Below are 17,783 nucleotides of genomic sequence, written 5' to 3' on the forward strand. Positions count from 1 at the left end.
TATCGGGCATTTTGGGACGCGGCGATACCAAATGTGTCTGATTTTTACTATTTATTATATTTTATATCAGTTCTCGGGAAAGGGGGGTGATTTGAACTTTTAATATTTTATTATTTTTTTACATTTTTTAAACTTTTTTTTTTTTCCTTTTTTTTTTTCCAACTATTTCTTAGACCCTCTAGGGTACATTAACCCTAGATGGTCTGATCGCTCCTGCCACATACTGCAATACAACTGTATCGCAGTATATGGCATTTCTGCACTGTATACATTACAATGAGCCACAGGCAGAAGCCATGTATCCTCGGGTCAAACGAAGACCCGAGGGTACCATGGCAACCGATCGCCACCCCCCGATGACGTTCGGGGGAGCGGCGATCGGAGGTAAGATGGCGGCGCCCATGCGCCGCCACGTTTGAAGTGCCGCCATCGACTTTGCCGGCGTCAAAGAAAGGGTTAACACCCGCGATCGGTGCAAGCACCGACCGCGGGTGATAGCCATGGGTCTTTGCTGCGATATGCAGCAAAGTCCATCTCTGTATGAAGAAGGCTCAGCCCGTGAGCCCTCTTCATACAACCTTCACAGCTCCGTGGCGGATATATCCGCCATGGAGCGTGAAGGGGTTAAAGAGAACCTGCCATTGGAATGTTCCTAATTGACAGGTCTTGCTGCCAGGACATGCTGCTGTATGATACATTGAGAGAGAGAGCTCTGTTACGTAATTGGGCACTTAGTCATGTGGCCAAGGTGATGTCATCTAAGGTCCTGTTACATCTTCAATGTGTACCCCATGTATGTATCTGATCACATGAAATCACAGCAGCCTCCATCGAGGTATGCTGTGTTTTCATATAATCAGATACATCTGCAGCATCTACCCCAAGTATGTAACAGGGCTTTAGATGACATCACCCTGGTCACATGCTGATTACTTAGAAGAGGCATGGGACATGGGGAAGAGTAGATGGAAGCTGAGCAGGAAACGCCCCCTCTGATGCCAGGGAATATAACATAAAGTTGCTGTAAGGGAAACCATTTTTAGCTAAATTAGTTAATAGGGCTATATAGGAACCTGTCACAAGCTGTATTTGTGAAAATGTGGTGATTGTTTCCATTTAAATACTCACCAAGTATCACCAGAGACCTCACAATTCTGTAATAAGAATAACACAGAGACTGACTTATCAATTTTATTTAGCAATATATAGACATGCTAATACAGAAATTAAATATCAGCTAAACATTTGCAGTATATGAATTTCATCTATGAAAAGCGAGAGCCATAGTAAAGGCTGGAATCCTGGTCTTTAGGCTCTGTTTCTTAATATTGTGACTGTGGTCTTCTCTTAATCCATGCAGCTATTTCTGGTAGCTCCTTTACCCTTTTCTTGAGAGACAGAAGATTTGGGTAATCTTTGGCAAAGCCAGGTTGGTAGTGTTCAATACCATCACTGCAGATGTCCCAATAGAGGTCCGCCCAGGTTACCTGATGAGGGGGAAATGTATTATAAGTGCATGGCTTGTACCTAGGATGGGTTCATACACTGCTAGTATTTTGTAAAACCCTATTTAAAAATATACATGATTTAATCCGTTGTGAGGGTTGCTCTCATATAAAGATGCAGAACCTTCTTTTTAACGGGGTTGTCCGAGACTTCTTAAAAAAAACAAAAGGTGGCCGGCAGGGGGGGGGCTGCATAAAAAAATAAAGATGTACTTATCTTCTGGCGCCCCCTGGGTGTCCCACACTGCTGTCGCTCCGGTCCACACACCATGTAAACAAACATGGCCGCGGAGCAGTGCTGGATTCAGCTTCCGGCCGGACCCGACAACCATCCATCCCGCATATACAATGCTATGATTAGGGACGGGTTGGCATGGCATGGCCGGAAGCTGAGTCCAGCACTGCTCCCCCGGCCATTTTTGTATACATGGCGCACGGAGCAGCGCAACAGCAGCGTAGGGCGCCGGAAGGTAAGTACATCTTTATTTTTTTAAGCAGCCTGCTCCCAGCCAGAATTTGTTTTTTCAAGAAGTCTCGGACAACCCCTTTAAGCATTTTCAACTATAACAACTGCATGAACATGAAATCTGCAATGAGTTTGTGATTCCTGTCCAATTTAATAACATTTAGTATTAGATTTAAAGGGAGCCTGTCACCAGGAGACCCATTTTTAGCACTCCCCCAGTCCCCACAGAGCATAGTACATACAAGAGTTTTTGTATTAAAAAAAATTAGTTTTTACATAGAAAAATATATGTTATATAGCACCTTTCATTACCATGTGATGTGTGACTACGCACTAGGCACCTTAGAGTGGCTGTAAAGGAGCAGTTCCCCCCCACCCTTGGGAAACCGTACCTCCATGTGTCCTTTTGATTTTTTTTGTTTTTGTGTAAAGGGGCCACTGCTTGACTAGAGGACACTGTCCGTTGAAAGCAATGGATATTATAACAGATCAGTGCAGGTGTGAACTAGGTCTTTGAATGACAGGGACACACCTCAACGAAAGCATCCAAAAACCTTTGCTTGCTTGCTTATTCTAAATACGCAGAGGAAGTCATTGACTTCTAAGGGGTTTTTTTTTCTCCTAGCATATGCTTAAATTTCTATTCTCAATGCTACTAATATAAATCCCTACGCTTGTGTCACAGACCTATAACAGACTTATATTTTCATACATAAAAAGGGTGTTTGAGTACTTACATATCCACCAACAAACCACTTATTTTCTCCCAATTCCTTTTCCAAGCCAGACAAGACGCTAACACCGCACTTCTCAATGTACGCCTTCGTTTCCTAGAGAAAACCATACTCCTCAGTATAACACAAGAAATGGCAAAGGACAGCAACAGTATAATCATTCATATTAAGAAAGAGTTTTTTGGAAAAAAAAAATATGTACCACAAAAATAAGATTACATATGTATTAAATTATATCCCTAAATTTACATAACAATTAACCCTTTCCTGTATACACTAAAGGCATAATGGCTAGAGGTTTCAGATCCCTAATCATAATTTAATACTGCACTAGCTCTTATATTTGCTGTACCTGCTGTTGTATAGTACAGTAGTGCACATAGGCAGATCTGTGCAAAAGTTTTAGGCAGGTGTGGAGAAAATCATGTACTGTATATAAGATTGCTTTAAAAATCAAAGGGTTAAACTGTATTTTTTAATCACAAAGGTAATGCAAAGTTAATTAATAAAATAACAATATAAACTCTGTACTATATTAGAAAATGCAATAAATATCTGATGATCTTATGACATTATACTGTAAATTAAGGTTTTATTACTGAATACTATTCCCTAGCTCAAAATCTCTGACTGACTTGTTAAAGGCCTAGAAGAGAACGGAAATCTATCACTTAAATATAACCCCTAAAGTAAAAATACTGACTGTCCTGTAAGTTGTGTTCTGAATTAGGCAATTACACCTTTGTTTTAAATCCTGCTGTGCGGCATCAGCCTTAAAAACGGTTTAGAAAAAATATTCAATTAAGGCCCCATGCACACTACCATATGTACATACCTCCCCCATAGACGGCAATGGCTGCACACGTGCGGCACCACACCGCCCTGTACATGGGGCAAAAGATAGGACATGTGGAGAGGCGAGGGGTCGCCCATCCACCTCTCCATGGCGCCGGTCTGTCTATGGTCACGCATTCGTGTGCATGTAGCCATAGTCTGAAGTTCTTTGGTGGCTTTTTCAGAGGCCCTCTGGGCTCTGGCTTCAGCGCATTATATTCACCGCATGTCACAATTTAGCAACATCCACGGCTGCTTCGGCCAGTCTTCTGTCACCAACGTCACTGACACGCGCCATCAATGCACGCGCAATGTACACTATGAAGCCACTAGCGCACAGGGTCCAATTCACAGACATGCCAACTTTAAAAGAAGGAGCAGTGATGTGTGGGACAGAAAGCTGTCTGGAACAGTCGGTGGACCTTGGTAATTGTGCCACAAAGCGCTTCATGTGGTTCCACATGTGATTAAACAACCCCAATACGGTAACTTAACTATCCAAAATGAAGGGAAATCCTGGTGCCATTTTTCTGTTGGAATCTAGTTGGATAGTATTATAGGGCTGTATTACATAACTCATTATACCTTTTCATCTCCACTCCAAGGAAACAGGGATACAAAGTCATCAATGGTGTCTAATATGGCATCAACGCGAAGGTCATCCAAATCAGTCTTTCCGGTAAGACCTATGGAAAAATTGTTTATAGATGCAATTACTGTATTATATGTGTTTGTGAACTGCTGCTGATTTATTATGGTTTTATGGCTTTCACTGTGACAAAGAAATAAAACATTTACAGTTTCACAGAAGGATGGCACGGCGGACCATTTTTTTGCTTCTAGTAATTAATGTATATTCTCATAATATATAATGCTCCCTTTTCAGAGCTGTTTAAACACACAAAGGGAGATCAGATGTAAGGCAATAGTCATCTCAATATACAGATCTCTATGTGAGGGGACCTGAGGGATGCTGATATTTTAATAATAATAATCTTTATAGAGCGCCATCAAATTCCGTAGCGCTTTACAAATCATATTTTACAAACTAAGCAAAAGCACACCCCCTTCCCACATACAATATTAAAAATGATCTCCAATAATGTTAACAAAGGAAGCCATTGTATAATATTTGTATAATAATTGTGTTCATTTTCTTCCTTAACCCCTTAATGACCGCCCTATCGGGTTTTTACGGCGGTCATTAAGGGTACTTCTTCTGATGCGACGCCTTTCTACGGCGGCGCATCAGAAGAAGTTTTCGGGACACCGGGTCTCGCTGGTGCCGGTGTCGGGCTGTGATATCACAGCCCAGACCCGGCACTAACACCCGGGATCGGAAAAACTCCGATCCCGGGTGTTTAACCCCTTGCACGCCGCGGTCAAGCATGACCGCGGCGTGCAAGTGTGTCCCCCGTGGATCGGACACCCCCGGTGTGCTTACCGGGGGATCCGATCCCTCCTGCCGCTGCCCCGGGTTCCGACGAGTGACCCGGGGCTGTCGGCTCCTCTTCTCACCGCAGGACCCGGCTGTAAGTAACTGAGCATGCGCAGCATGCTCAGTTACTTTCACTATACACTGCAATACAAGGGTATTGCAGTGTAAAGGCTTGAATAAGCGATCGGATGATCGCTTATTCAAGCCAAGAAGTAGAAAATGTAAAAAAGTAAAAAAAAAAAAAATTAAATCTTTTTATAATATAATTAAATAAATAAATAAAATAAAAGTCCCATAATCTCCCCAGTAACACATAAAATGCAAATAAAGTATATAAAACACAAAACACGTACATATTTGGTATCACCGCGTCCGTATTAATCTGTACAATAAATCTAAATCAATATTGAACCCGCTCGGTGAACTACGTAAAAAAAAAACTCGAAAAACTTCCCATAATATACAATTTTTCATCAAACACCATCACAAAAAATGTTCTAAAAAGTGATCAAAAAAAGTTACGGTACCTAATATGATACGACTGAAAAGAACAACTGTTTTCGCAAAAAATAAGCCCTCAACCAGATCTGACAACAGAAAAATACAGAAGTTATGGCCCTGAAAAGTTGTCAATAGAAAAAACAATGCGATTTTCTCCAATATTAGTTTTGCTCAGGAAAATTGAGCAAAATAAGAAAAACTATATAAATGAGGTATCACCGCGTCCGTATTAATCTGTACAATAAATCTAAATCAATATTGAACCCGCTCGGTGAACTACGTAAAAAAAAACTCGAAAAACTTCCCATAATATACAATTTTTCATCAAACACCATCACAAAAAATGTTCTAAAAAGTGATCAAAAAAAGTTACGGTACCTAATATGATACGACTGAAAAGAACAACTGTTTTCGCAAAAAATAAGCCCTCAACCAGATCTGACAACAGAAAAATACAGAAGTTATGGCCCTGAAAAGTTGTCAATAGTAAAAACAATGCGATTTTCTCCAATATTGGTTTTGCTCAGGAAAATTGAGCAAAATAAGAAAAACTATATAAATGAGGTATCACCGCGTCCGTATTAATCTGTACAATATATCTAAATCAATATTGAACCCGCTCGGTGAACTACGTAAAAAAAAACTCGAAAAACTTCCCATAATATACAATTTTTCATCAAACACCATCACAAAAAATGTTCTAAAAAGTGATCAAAAAAAGTTACGGTACCTAATATGATACGACTGAAAAGAACAACTGTTTTCGCAAAAAATAAGCCCTCAACCAGATCTGACAACAGAAAAATACAGAAGTTATGGCCCTGAAAAGTTGTCAATAGTAAAAACAATGCGATTTTCTCCGATATTGGTTTTGCTCAGGAAAATTGAGCAAAATAAGAAAAACTATATAAATGAGGTAACACCGCAATCGTAGTGAACCAGAGAATAAAGATAAAATATTATTTTTACGTTACGGTGAGCGGGGGGGGGGGGGAATGCTCACAATCCAAAATAAAAATTGATGATTTTGTTTGTGTCCCCCTTGAAATAGTTAATATCTCATGAATAAGCTTTAGACTCCCAAAATAAATTATTTATACATTGTATCTCATCCCATAAAAAATAAGCCCTCATATGATCGCATTACCAAAAAAAATAAAAATTTATAGGTCGTACAATGTGACAATACAAATCTGCTGTGGACGGCGCCTCCATTCATTCTATACTCGGCCGTGCGCCCGTACAGCAGTTTACCACCACATATGTGGTATCAGTACACTCGGGAGGAATTGGGCATCAAGCGTTGCAGTGCGTTTCATCATTTAATTTATTCTGAAAATGTCAGTTTTGGCCTAAATGAATGTATTTCCAAAAAAATTCCATAGTTTCTAAATCGCAGGTCCATATTTTTTAACCCATGTGAAACACTTAAAGGGTTAATGGACTTAATAGAAGTTGTTTTACATACGTTGAGGGGTGAACTTTCTATAGTGGGGTAATTTATGAGGTTTTACTATTATTTAGGCCTCTCAAAGTCACTTGGAAGCCGAGTTGTCCCTCAAAATGTGAGTTATGGCAATTTTCATGAAAATAAGAAAAATGGCACCTAAAGTTCTGCACCTCATAACATCCTAGAAAAATGACCGGAAGCATAAAATATCATCCCAACATAAAGCAGATATTCTGTAAATGTTAATTATCAAACTTTTTGGGTAGTTTTACTTCCTGTCTGGAAACCAGAACATTTCAAACTTGGAAAATGAAGAATTTTTACAAACTTTTGCCAAATTTTCACTTTTTTTCAGAACGAAACGCAAAACTTATCACTTAAATTTTATAACTAACATGAAGTACAATGTGTCACGAGAAAACATTCTCAAAATCACCGGGATATGTTAAAGCGTTCCGAAGTTATAACCAATTATCGTGAGACATGTCAGATTTGAAAAATCGAGTCTGGTCATTGAGCTGAAAACTAGTGTCGGTGATAAGGGGTTAAACCCTGCTATGGTCAGTTATTTGTTTGTGTATTAAAATACTTACTATACTCTACAAACAGTCTGAGATGTGGAATAGTGTTAAAGGGAACCCGTCACCACTATTTTCACAAATACAGGTAGTGGCAGGTTCCTAAAGAGCTCTAGTAACTATCTGACACCATGCTTTTAGCTAAAAATTGTTCCCCTCAGATCCCCATAAAATCAGAGTTATAATCTTGCCTGGTATCTAGGCAGCTTTGGAGCGAGTCAGGGGGCGTGGCCTAATGTCATGTGACCAGGGTGACATCATCAAAGGTCCTTAAGCTACTTAATATGAAAACTATACCCCATGTACATATCTGACCACATAAAACAATCACAGCAGCCTCCATGGACTTCTACTCCTCTCCATGCAGCCTGCTGTGATTTCATGTGATAAAATATGCTGTGATTTCATGACATATATGCTTAGTGTAGAGTGTAGAGTGTAGATGATGTCACCCTGGTCACATGACATTATAGCAGCATAATAGCAGCATACAGCAATAGGGATGGAGAGAAGCTGCTGGACTCAGCCCGAGGAGGCCACGCCCACCTAGACTCACTGTAGCCATGCTTAGTTACCAGATAAAACTGTAAAGTTGAATATATGGGAATCTCAGGAGAATAATTTTTAGCTACAAGCAGGGTGTCAGATAGTTACTAGAGCTCTATAGGAACCTGTCACTACCTGTATTTGTGAAAATAGTGGTGACGGGTTCCCTTTAACATTAGAGATAATGTTACCAAACACTTAATCTCATCTGTAAGCTATCCTCCAAAGCAGTGAGTTTGTTTGGTATCTATATTTATAGTATCTAACTCCTAAATCACTTACTTTAGTCTTTGGTTAATCAGGGCTCTCCTGATGCAAATACTCCTGGATGATCAGCGCTGGACTCCACGAAGTAGTTAAGAATTCTTGTTTATTTAAAACAAATTACTTATAAAAGCAAGACGCGTTTTGAGTCCGTACTGGACTCTTCATCAGATGCTATCTGATAGTTTCTATCAGTCCAGTACCACTCGATTAGGTGAGCAGACACCTTTTAAATTCAGAACTAGAGATGAGGCAGCACTAAAATGCTCGACTGCTCGTTACTCGAGTCAAACATTTTCCGATACTCGATTGCTCGTTTCGAATAATGAACCCCATTGAAGTCAATGGGAGACTCGAGCATTTTTCAAGGGGACCAAGGGATTCTTCACACATATTGTTCTTCACATACTATTGTGAAGAACACCTTTTCTGCACTAATGTCTTCTGATAAGTTACCAGATGTACGGAAACATCTGCAATGTGTTCTTCACTCCTTAAGTGAAAGCTCGTTCTCGAACAGGCGAAATACTCGTCCGAGCAACGAGCCGTTTTGAGTACGCTAATACTCGAACGACCATCAAGCTCGGACAAGTATACTTGCTCATCTCTATTCAGAACTTTATTCTTTTACTAGTCAAGAAATGGTCGCGCTTTTTTCTCCTTTGCAGCTTTAAAAAAGAATTTTTACTTTAGTCTTCACAACCCTTGTCTCTCCATTGGAAAGCTATTTTCCCATGTGTAAGAGCCGAAATCTCGTTGGTGCTCTTGTCACCTTCCCTTCTCCTTATGCTGTGTTACTTCAGTCTTCAGTTCTGTCAGTTCAAGGTCATTTCCTTCCACATTACATATTCATGGAATTCCTCAACTGTTATTCTAAATTCCTAACAGCCCTAACAGTGCTCCCCACCCAGCAGTGACATTTATTATGGTATCATCCTATGCACTGGAGGAGTTTTCTGGCTTTTACAGCAGCTGGATGTGGTTGCAGTAGTTACCTCCGTTATGGCACTTAAATGGGTATCCAAGCTGGAAATACTGATAATTGACCTTTGAAATGGGTCCTGAATTGGTAAGGGTCCAATCGTTGTTACTACAGATAAGCTCCCTTTCAACTGCAAATACTCACCTCGTTCATTACACTGAACTGTCTGTTTTGAGTTTCATACTCTCCGCAATGACTAGGAACATTTTATCAGCCAGGGTTCAGGTATCAAACCCCGACCTATCGTATATTGATAAACTATCTTCACATCAGCCCATCAATATGAATGTATATCTTTAACCAATACATATGTGTGTGTGTAGAGCAAATGACTTTACCTGCTTTTTTGGCTAGGTATCTCCCAATGGCAAGGCTTTGATAGTAAACAGTACCATCGATTTCTAATACTGGAACTTTTCCAAAGGGGTATTCTGTGGGGAAATAAAAACAGGGGTAAATTTACTGTTTCCATAAGCACTCCTGGCAATTTCTTCAATGAACACATGAAAAGGAATCGTATCCCTCATTCAACGATTCCGTGTTATTGATCAATCATCAGAACATTATATAGTGATAAAATTGCTATGTAATTAAGATCTGAGTTACCGTCAATAGAAAATTATCAGCGATTGCAATGAATGAAACCATGTAAGTCAAAACTTTTAAGGGCAGACATTGTATGCTAAAGTATGGGGGCAGAAAATACATGATCTATGATTTAGTAACACAAAACCTGGTGCCAAGCTGTTCAAATTGCGTCTCAGATTGTTCACAGGTAAAATTACCTAATTGTATGAGAAAGATTAGCAAGTGAAAGAGAATGGAAAGAGTAGGAGAGAAAAAGTTTGCTAGAGAAATTAAGTGGAAAGAAACAATAGTTGTTGCTGAGGAATTTTTGGTTTTGCCAACATCTCTTCTTGTTACTCCTGGAGACTTCAATAGAGATTACCATGTGCAAGAAAATTGAAAAGGAAATAAATCAATACATACTGTTCTCCCAATATGTTAATTAGCACCTATGGTATTCTTACTCTTCTAACTATTTAAAAGAGTATTTTTTAAATATTTTTAGTACATACTCGAGCATAAGCCGAGGGTGGGAAATGCATTGGTCACCCCCCCAGTATATAGCCAGAAGCCCCTTGCCCGCAGTATATGTCCAGCAGCTCCTGTCCCCCAGTATATAGCCTGCTTCCCGTGCCCCACCAGTATATAGCCTGCAGCCTTTGTTCTCCCACATATAGCCTACTTCCCCTGCCCCTAGTTTATAGTCATCAGCCCCTGCCCCCCAGTATAAAGCCAGCTTTCCCTGCCCCCCAGTATAAAGCCAGCTTTCCCTGCCCCCCAGTATAAAGCCAGCTTTCCCTGCCCCCCAGTATATAGTCTGCAGCCCCTGCCCACCCAGTATATAGTCTGCAGCCCCTGCCCACCCAGTATATAGTCTGTAGTCCCTGCCCCCCAAAATATAGCCAGGAGCCCCTGCCCCCCAGTATATAGCCTGCAGACCCTGCCCCCCACAGTTTATAGCCTGCATCCCCTACCACTAGTATATAGCCTTCAGCCCCTGTCTCGCCAGTATATAGCCATCAGCCCCTACCCCACCAGTATGTAGCCAGCAGCCCCCCCCAGTAGGCCCTGTCCCTGGTATGTAACCTGTGACCCCCTCCTTGAGATATACCCAGCCTATGAGGGAAAAAAAGGGTACTCACCTTCCAATGCCCCTCCAGCAGGTCCTCTTCTATACATTGATGCTACGACATTGGCTCTGTGTCCCTGCATGGTCCATTGCACGCACCATGACATCAGCCACTTGCTGACATCATAGTGAGTGTGTGCCGATGGCGGCGCACACATTAGAATGTCAGCGAGACTGACATGTCGCAGCATTGATGTACAGAAGAGGACCTGCCAGAGGGGCGTCGGAAGGTGAGTACACTTTTCTTTTAATAGACTTGAGTATAAGCAGAGTTATGGTTTTTCAGCACATTATTTGTGCTGAAAAACTTGCCTTGTACTTGAGTATATACGGTATATCATTACAAGATTGTGGTAGAAACACCTACATATTTATAACATAGTAAGTTTTGGACTACAATTGATGAGCGAACCTAAAATGCAAAGTTCAAAACCAAATAACAGGCTGCCACTCAGGCTTCAGGTTTTTGGGGAAAACGTGGCAAGTTGGTTGACTGATAAGCAGCCAATCAACCAGCTTGCAGCCCTGCCCCAGTGTGAGCTTGGCTGTGATTGGCTAGTTAGGTAATGTGACCCTGCTGTATAAGGGTACAAGGCCAATGTACAAACAGGAGAAAGAGGTAGATTGAGGTTCCTCCTAATTTCTGTCTTAATGCCCCTATCAATACATACAATTGCCCTTTTCAGGGCAATTAGGTAGGGAGTGGAGGCTGATGTGATGAGGGACAAGTGCAAATTTTAAATAATTGACAGCATCATACAGCAATATCTTAAAGGGCCAGTATTAGTACTATTCACATTTCCAGGATCATACAGCAATACAAATATAATATAAAGGAGCAGTGTTAGTACTATTTGCAGCAAACTTTTAGCTGCATCTGTGTATTTCTTAATTGTCCTGCCTTAGTTCACTTGATTGATACAGTGCAGTGCCACTGACAGTACTAATTACATATCCTCATATGGTCAGTACTTTAACTCCCCAAGGCATCCAGCAACTCAACTATTGCCTACTGCTACTCACACAGCTTTTTCAGGATATGTAAAGTGGAATTCCACATGTTTGGCATATGCACAAAGCATGTGCGTCAACCTGGCTTGTGATGTTCCCATGCTAGTGGCAAAAGAACAAAAAAGTTTATGTTCTTCAACATTGTTTAGGTTTTTCTAAAAAGTTTGTTTTTGTAAATAGCTTTATTTCATCCAGGGTGTTAGGATGGAATTATTCCCTACTTTGGGCATTGTGAGGTCTTTTGCCCAGACTGATGTGTTCCAGCATGGCCTGCTGCTCTTGTTTCCCTATAGCTGTGCTGAAACTGGTGGCACCGGCCAGATCCTGACTGGATAAGGAGGCAGGAGAAGAGTAAGTGGAGGAGCAGGTAACTGGAGGCAATCCTCGGCTGTGGAAGTATTTGCGCCACAGTGATTCCTGTCTTTAAAACACACAGGACAATGCCCATATGGCGCTGATCCCTCTTTTTTTCCAGAGTTATGGCATTTATTAGAAATGTTCCGTTCTGACAATTCGTTGCTGTGAAGTTTGAGACTCCCACGCTTGTCGGTCAGCACGATCTATAACAGTATGCCGCTGGCATAATGTTATATATCAGTAAAAAAATCCTGCAATACTGTAGTCCCTGCTCTCATCTCTTCTCTCCTATTGTTGGCTCCCTTTCATCTCCCCCCCTCTTATTGCACGACCATATTATCTCCTCCTCTAATTGTGGCCCCTTTCATCTCCCCCCTCACAGTATGTCCCCTCTAATCTCCAACCTCATAGTGTGGTCCCCTCATCTTCCCGCTCTGACTTGCGCCCCCTCTTATGATCTTCCATCTCATAGTGTAGAATCGTACCTACCTTGCAGTGTAATTAAAAAAAAAAACAGAAAGACAGGTGATGATTTCATCATATAGCCCCTGCCGCCCTTCTGCAAGCAGCAGCAGAGAGGCACAATGATGTTGTGGGGAGTGTCAGTTATTTCAAAACTAACTTTGTTCGGAAGACGCAGATAGAGTTGAAGACCCAAAGGAATCAGCAGGTGGTAGAGTCATCAGAAATTGGAGCAAAGAGAACTACAATCAGTGAATGAAGTCAGCGCATGTCAGGGCCCACTGGTACTTTCACTGATACACCAGTGGCCCAGTCTGACCCTGCTGGCTGATGCTATAACCTTTTTGGATTTTAACAATACCAGTCAAACAAAAAGAAAATACGGTATTGAATAATTGAAACATCCCTGTAAATCTGTTTATGGTTGACCACATTCAATAAAGGACAGACATGTAAAATATATAATTGTGTGCAGTCCTCTCAGCAAATAACTATTCCCTTAAGGTTTTTTTTTGGTTGCTACATCTTTTATGCTTCAACTATGTGATGTAATTATTTTTCTTGCTTACGACTTTTAACATTTTGGGGTCTAGAATGCATTTTCTCTTACAAAATACATTCTGACAAGCCACTGAGCAACACTAACTCCCATTGAGCATTTTGCTAGAAATTCTGGAGGAAACCAGGCTGAAAAAAAGGCTAAAGGTCTCAATCAAAACTCAACCTCAAACTAATTTTTATTAATATGGATATTAAGACTAGGAAAGCTGATTCAGTGAATAAATAGTCTCCTATATACTGTGTGACATTCATTTCGTGCCTGTGAGAATGTAAATAAATACAGTCAATGGAGCTTTCATAGTGCAGAAAAAGGGAGCACAGGCATTTCACTGTTTCCTACATGGCTTCAGATTTCTCTCTTTGTCAAGTTTCGAATACAGGAATCCTGACTAGCATACCCCAGCCGGTCAAATGGAAAGCAGCTGTGATTTAAATTTTATATGCAGACTTAGCTGGCTTCTGTAAGAGTCTATTTGGTTTTTGTTAAAACATTGATGCTAACTGAAATGGAGATAACTATCCAATAAACCAAGTGGTTTGGATCTGCTGAAAGGTTTCAGAAGCTCAGTCATGAGCATGATTCAGTCCACCCAAATACCAGGTTGTAAACTTTTTTTTGTCACTGCTGATCACCGCAACAATCTATATACCGTATTTTTCAGCCTATAAAGCGCACCAAAAATCCTTTAATTTTCTCCGAAATCAAAGGTGCGCCTTATAGGCCGGTGCGCCTTATATATGAACTTATACAGAAATGTACTACAGACAAGATGTACTGTACATTTACCAGTGTTTAATAGCTCCATCCCCAGAAATTTCCTGCACCTTCCCTCACAGTACACAGGGTCCCTAGCTCCTGAAGTGCCCTGGCACCACAACTAACATTGTGCCCATCCTGCCCTCCCCTAGACCAGAGCTACCATAGTGCCGACCACGAGGCAATCACCATCATCAGTAAACAATCCCCCATACCTGACAGCCCTGTAACAGGGGAAAGAGAAGGAGCCACAGAGAACCCCACAGAAATAACACCCTGGCTGAGGAGGAAAGGAGAAGGGGCAGAGGGAGACTGCTTAACCCATGCTGCATCACCTTCATTAAAGGAAACCTACCACTTGAAGTGGCAGGTATAAGAAGGAAATACCGAGCACCAGCTCAGGGTGAGCTGGTGCCGGAGCTTATTTTTGTTAGTGTTTTAGACCGCTGTATCGCGGTTTAAAACACTTTTTAAACTTTAAAGCCGAAGCTGCTTCGGCGCAGGGAGGTACACGCTCGGCGCTCCTTCACTTTCTATGTAGCCGTGCGCACGGTCGCGCGCATGGTAAGCGCCCAGCGCGTACCTCCCTGTGCCGAAGCAGCTTTGGCTATAAAGTTTAAAAAGTGTTTTAAACCGCGATACAGCGGTTTAAAACACTAACAAAAATAAGCTCCGGCACCAGCTCACCCTGAGCTGGTGCTCGGTATTTCCTTCTTATACCTGCCACTTCAAGTGGTAGGTTTCCTTTAACCCTCAGCAGCCATACCTCTGAGATCGGAGCTCTCTGACATGCTGAAGACAAGTTTCCCGGGAAGTGTAGCTGGCTTGAACTGTGCACAGGTCTGCCACCTGCTGGTCATTTTTAGGTACTGCATTTGATCCTGCGCCTTATACTCCAGTGCGCCTTATATATGAACCTAGATGTCTTAGCAGGCATTTATTAGAGGTGCGCCTTATAGTCCGGTGCACCTTATAGGCCAAAAAATACGGTACCCATTGTTTCCCTGAGGGAAAGTTACTGTGCTCAGAGTGACAATGTTAAATCTGTGTCTCGGTCTTCTGCTGTTTGGCTGAGAAGGCGTTGAATTCTATTCAGTGGTTTTCAGTCCGCAGTCTAAACTACGCTCTATTGCTGGATTGCTGACTCTCTACAATCCTTGCTTTGGACCAACAAGGGTTGTTCCATCTGGAACACTCTGATTTAAGCTCTTTGTGTGCCATCTTTCTTTGCCTGTCAAACTGTTTGTATTGCTAGCTCCTTTCAGTTTCTACTTTAGTTTGTTTCTGTCTTTCTTCTGGTTCTTGATCTCTGGCTCTGTTTTACTGACTATAAGGGGGTTATTTACATTTGGTTGAAATGCACGCACCACTTTCATTATTAGCACTGGCACTTCACAAGCACTTTTTCACTTGCACTGACATGCACTTTCTTGCACAATTTATTGCAAACTCGTCCCATTTACATTACTTTCCTTCACTTTTATCAAGCAATGTCACTCTACCTCTATTCATATGAATGTATGCCTAATTCCAGTTTAATGTTTACAGATTGATCAACTACAGTCTAATGTTTACTTTCAAAATTCTAATAATAGAGATTCCTGCCATTCATTTTGTATGACAGGCCATACTTACCCTAATTAAGGCTATCAACGGCTTTCCCTTACTCTTGCCAGGCTCCAAGATGGCGGTGGGATGCGCATCATTTTGGCTCATACGCGCGTCTCGTTGGTGGCGCCGGACTTCCGGCTCACTATGACGCACATTACATGCGCGTCGTTCGTCTCCCGGAACATGGCTCCCGGAACAAAATAGGTACTCACTATTTTGGATCTATTGTATATATACTGGGCGCCCACCAAGCCACAGCACACCCCCTAGAGGAAGCGACGGCGAAACGCGCGTCGGGGTGCTGTGGTGGTGGTCAGCTTTACTGTGCTACACGATTTGTGGCTATACACTACACCCTGGTGGGTAATATAATTGGTTACAGCCCATTTCTGTATACTATTGTCTGTTTGGTACTTTGAATGTATTTACATTTACTGTACATGTATTGTAATACTTTAAACCACCGCCACACTTTTTGTGATTTTTAAGTATGTTTTTAACCGTATGTTTTTGATGGCCGATTAAATAAAGTTGTATATTATTGAATATGGATTGAGTTTGGAATTACATTATTAACTAGTCAGTTATTTGGGTGTCCTATATACTTCCATTGGTATTGCATGTCTTCTGTTAGTAATAGGAATTGCACATTGAGGATTGGGTTATCTTTTGTTTGGTATTCATTATTTACTAAGGGCCCGATTCGCATTTTCCAGACGTGTTACCCGAATATTTCCGATTTGTGCCGATTTCCCCTGAATTGCCCCAGGATTTTGGAACACGCGATCGGATTGTGGCGCATCGGCGCTGGCATGCACGCGACAGAAATCGGGGTGCGTGGCCGAACGAAAACCCGACGGATTCGGAAAAACCGACGCATTTTTAACAAAAAATGTGTCGCGGAGCTTGCACTTACCTTCACTAGGAATAGGCCAGTGAACTTGAGTGCGTTCCGATGCTCTTCAGCGCAGCAGCGCCACCTGGTGGACAACGGAGGAACTGCCTTAATGAATCTCGGCCGGACCCGAATCCACCGCAGAGAACGCGCCGCTGGATCGTGAATGGACCTGGTAAGTAAATCTGCCCCTATGTCTTTGCGATCTGACTCTTGTATGCTCCATCTGTTGCGATGCTGAACCGTTTACCACTCCTGATTGCATTTTCCATTTGTCTTGTTTTGTGTGTGCACAGTGGTCTAGGAAGGGAACAGTGCCCAGTTAGTAAAACATTCATACATGTCACATGACCGTAGAGATCAAGCAGGTAGTAGGTGCAGGAGTAGGGTACCAGTTCAGTTTGTGGGGGGCTAGGCTTTAGGGCGCACAGTCCTTTCTGTCTTTCTATGCCCAGTATCCCTATTACAGACATGGTCAGAAACAAAACAATTTAATCAGTTGTACATGCCACAGTGCATGCACTGAACTCCTCCCAACCTAAAGTACACAGGGTCATTTGAGGCCCCTTCTACACTCCGGAGTGTGATGCAATGAACTCACATCACACTCACAATGCGTGCTGCCCGGATCGCACGGCCCGAACGCTGCAAACCGGAACTGAACTCAGCATATCATTTCAGTTCCGGTTTGCAGTGTTTGGGCCGTGCGATCTGGGCAGCATGGGATGCGAGTGTGATACGAGTTCATCGCATCACACTTGTGAGTATGGAAAGGGCCTAAGGGCTAAACGCCACATCAGGTGCATCAAAGCCAAAGAGGCCGGCGCCACACAGGGCGCTTTGTCTGCGTTTGCAAACGCAAACGCAGACAAAGTCGCGCACACCGGGGCGGGCCTCGGCCCGATCGCATCGTCGTTTCTATGGAAACGCCTGCGATCGGGAACGAGCCGCCGGTGTTTCGCGTTAAATTAACGCAAAACACCGGCGGCTCGTTCCCGATCGCAGGCGTTTCCATAGAAACGCCGATGCGATTGGGCCGAGGCCCGCCCCGGTGGGCGCGACTTTGTCTGCGTTTGCAAGCGCAGACAAAGCGCCCTGTGTGGCGCCGGCCAGAGGTGTTTGATTTGGCTTGTTG

At 42.2% G+C, this 17,783-nt stretch overlaps 1 protein-coding gene across 1 annotated transcript in view; it reads right to left on the minus strand.

Annotated features, from left to right (window-relative positions):
- Positions 1-1,178: 1,178 nt before the first annotated feature.
- Positions 1,179-17,783, minus strand: part of HPGDS (hematopoietic prostaglandin D synthase) — a 58,551-nt gene continuing 41,946 nt past the window's right edge. Inside the window, exons 3-6 of the mRNA XM_072117860.1 lie at positions 9,637-9,729; positions 4,125-4,225; positions 2,709-2,801; positions 1,179-1,487 (exon numbers count right to left, since the gene is read on the minus strand). Of these exons, the coding sequence (XP_071973961.1) occupies positions 1,323-1,487; positions 2,709-2,801; positions 4,125-4,225; positions 9,637-9,729 (452 nt within the window). The 3' untranslated portion in view covers positions 1,179-1,322. The remainder of the gene's footprint in view (positions 1,488-2,708; positions 2,802-4,124; positions 4,226-9,636; positions 9,730-17,783) is intronic.

This window comes from Engystomops pustulosus, chromosome 1 (genome assembly GCF_040894005.1).
Source record: "Engystomops pustulosus chromosome 1, aEngPut4.maternal, whole genome shotgun sequence".
NCBI lineage: Eukaryota > Metazoa > Chordata > Amphibia > Anura > Leptodactylidae > Engystomops > Engystomops pustulosus.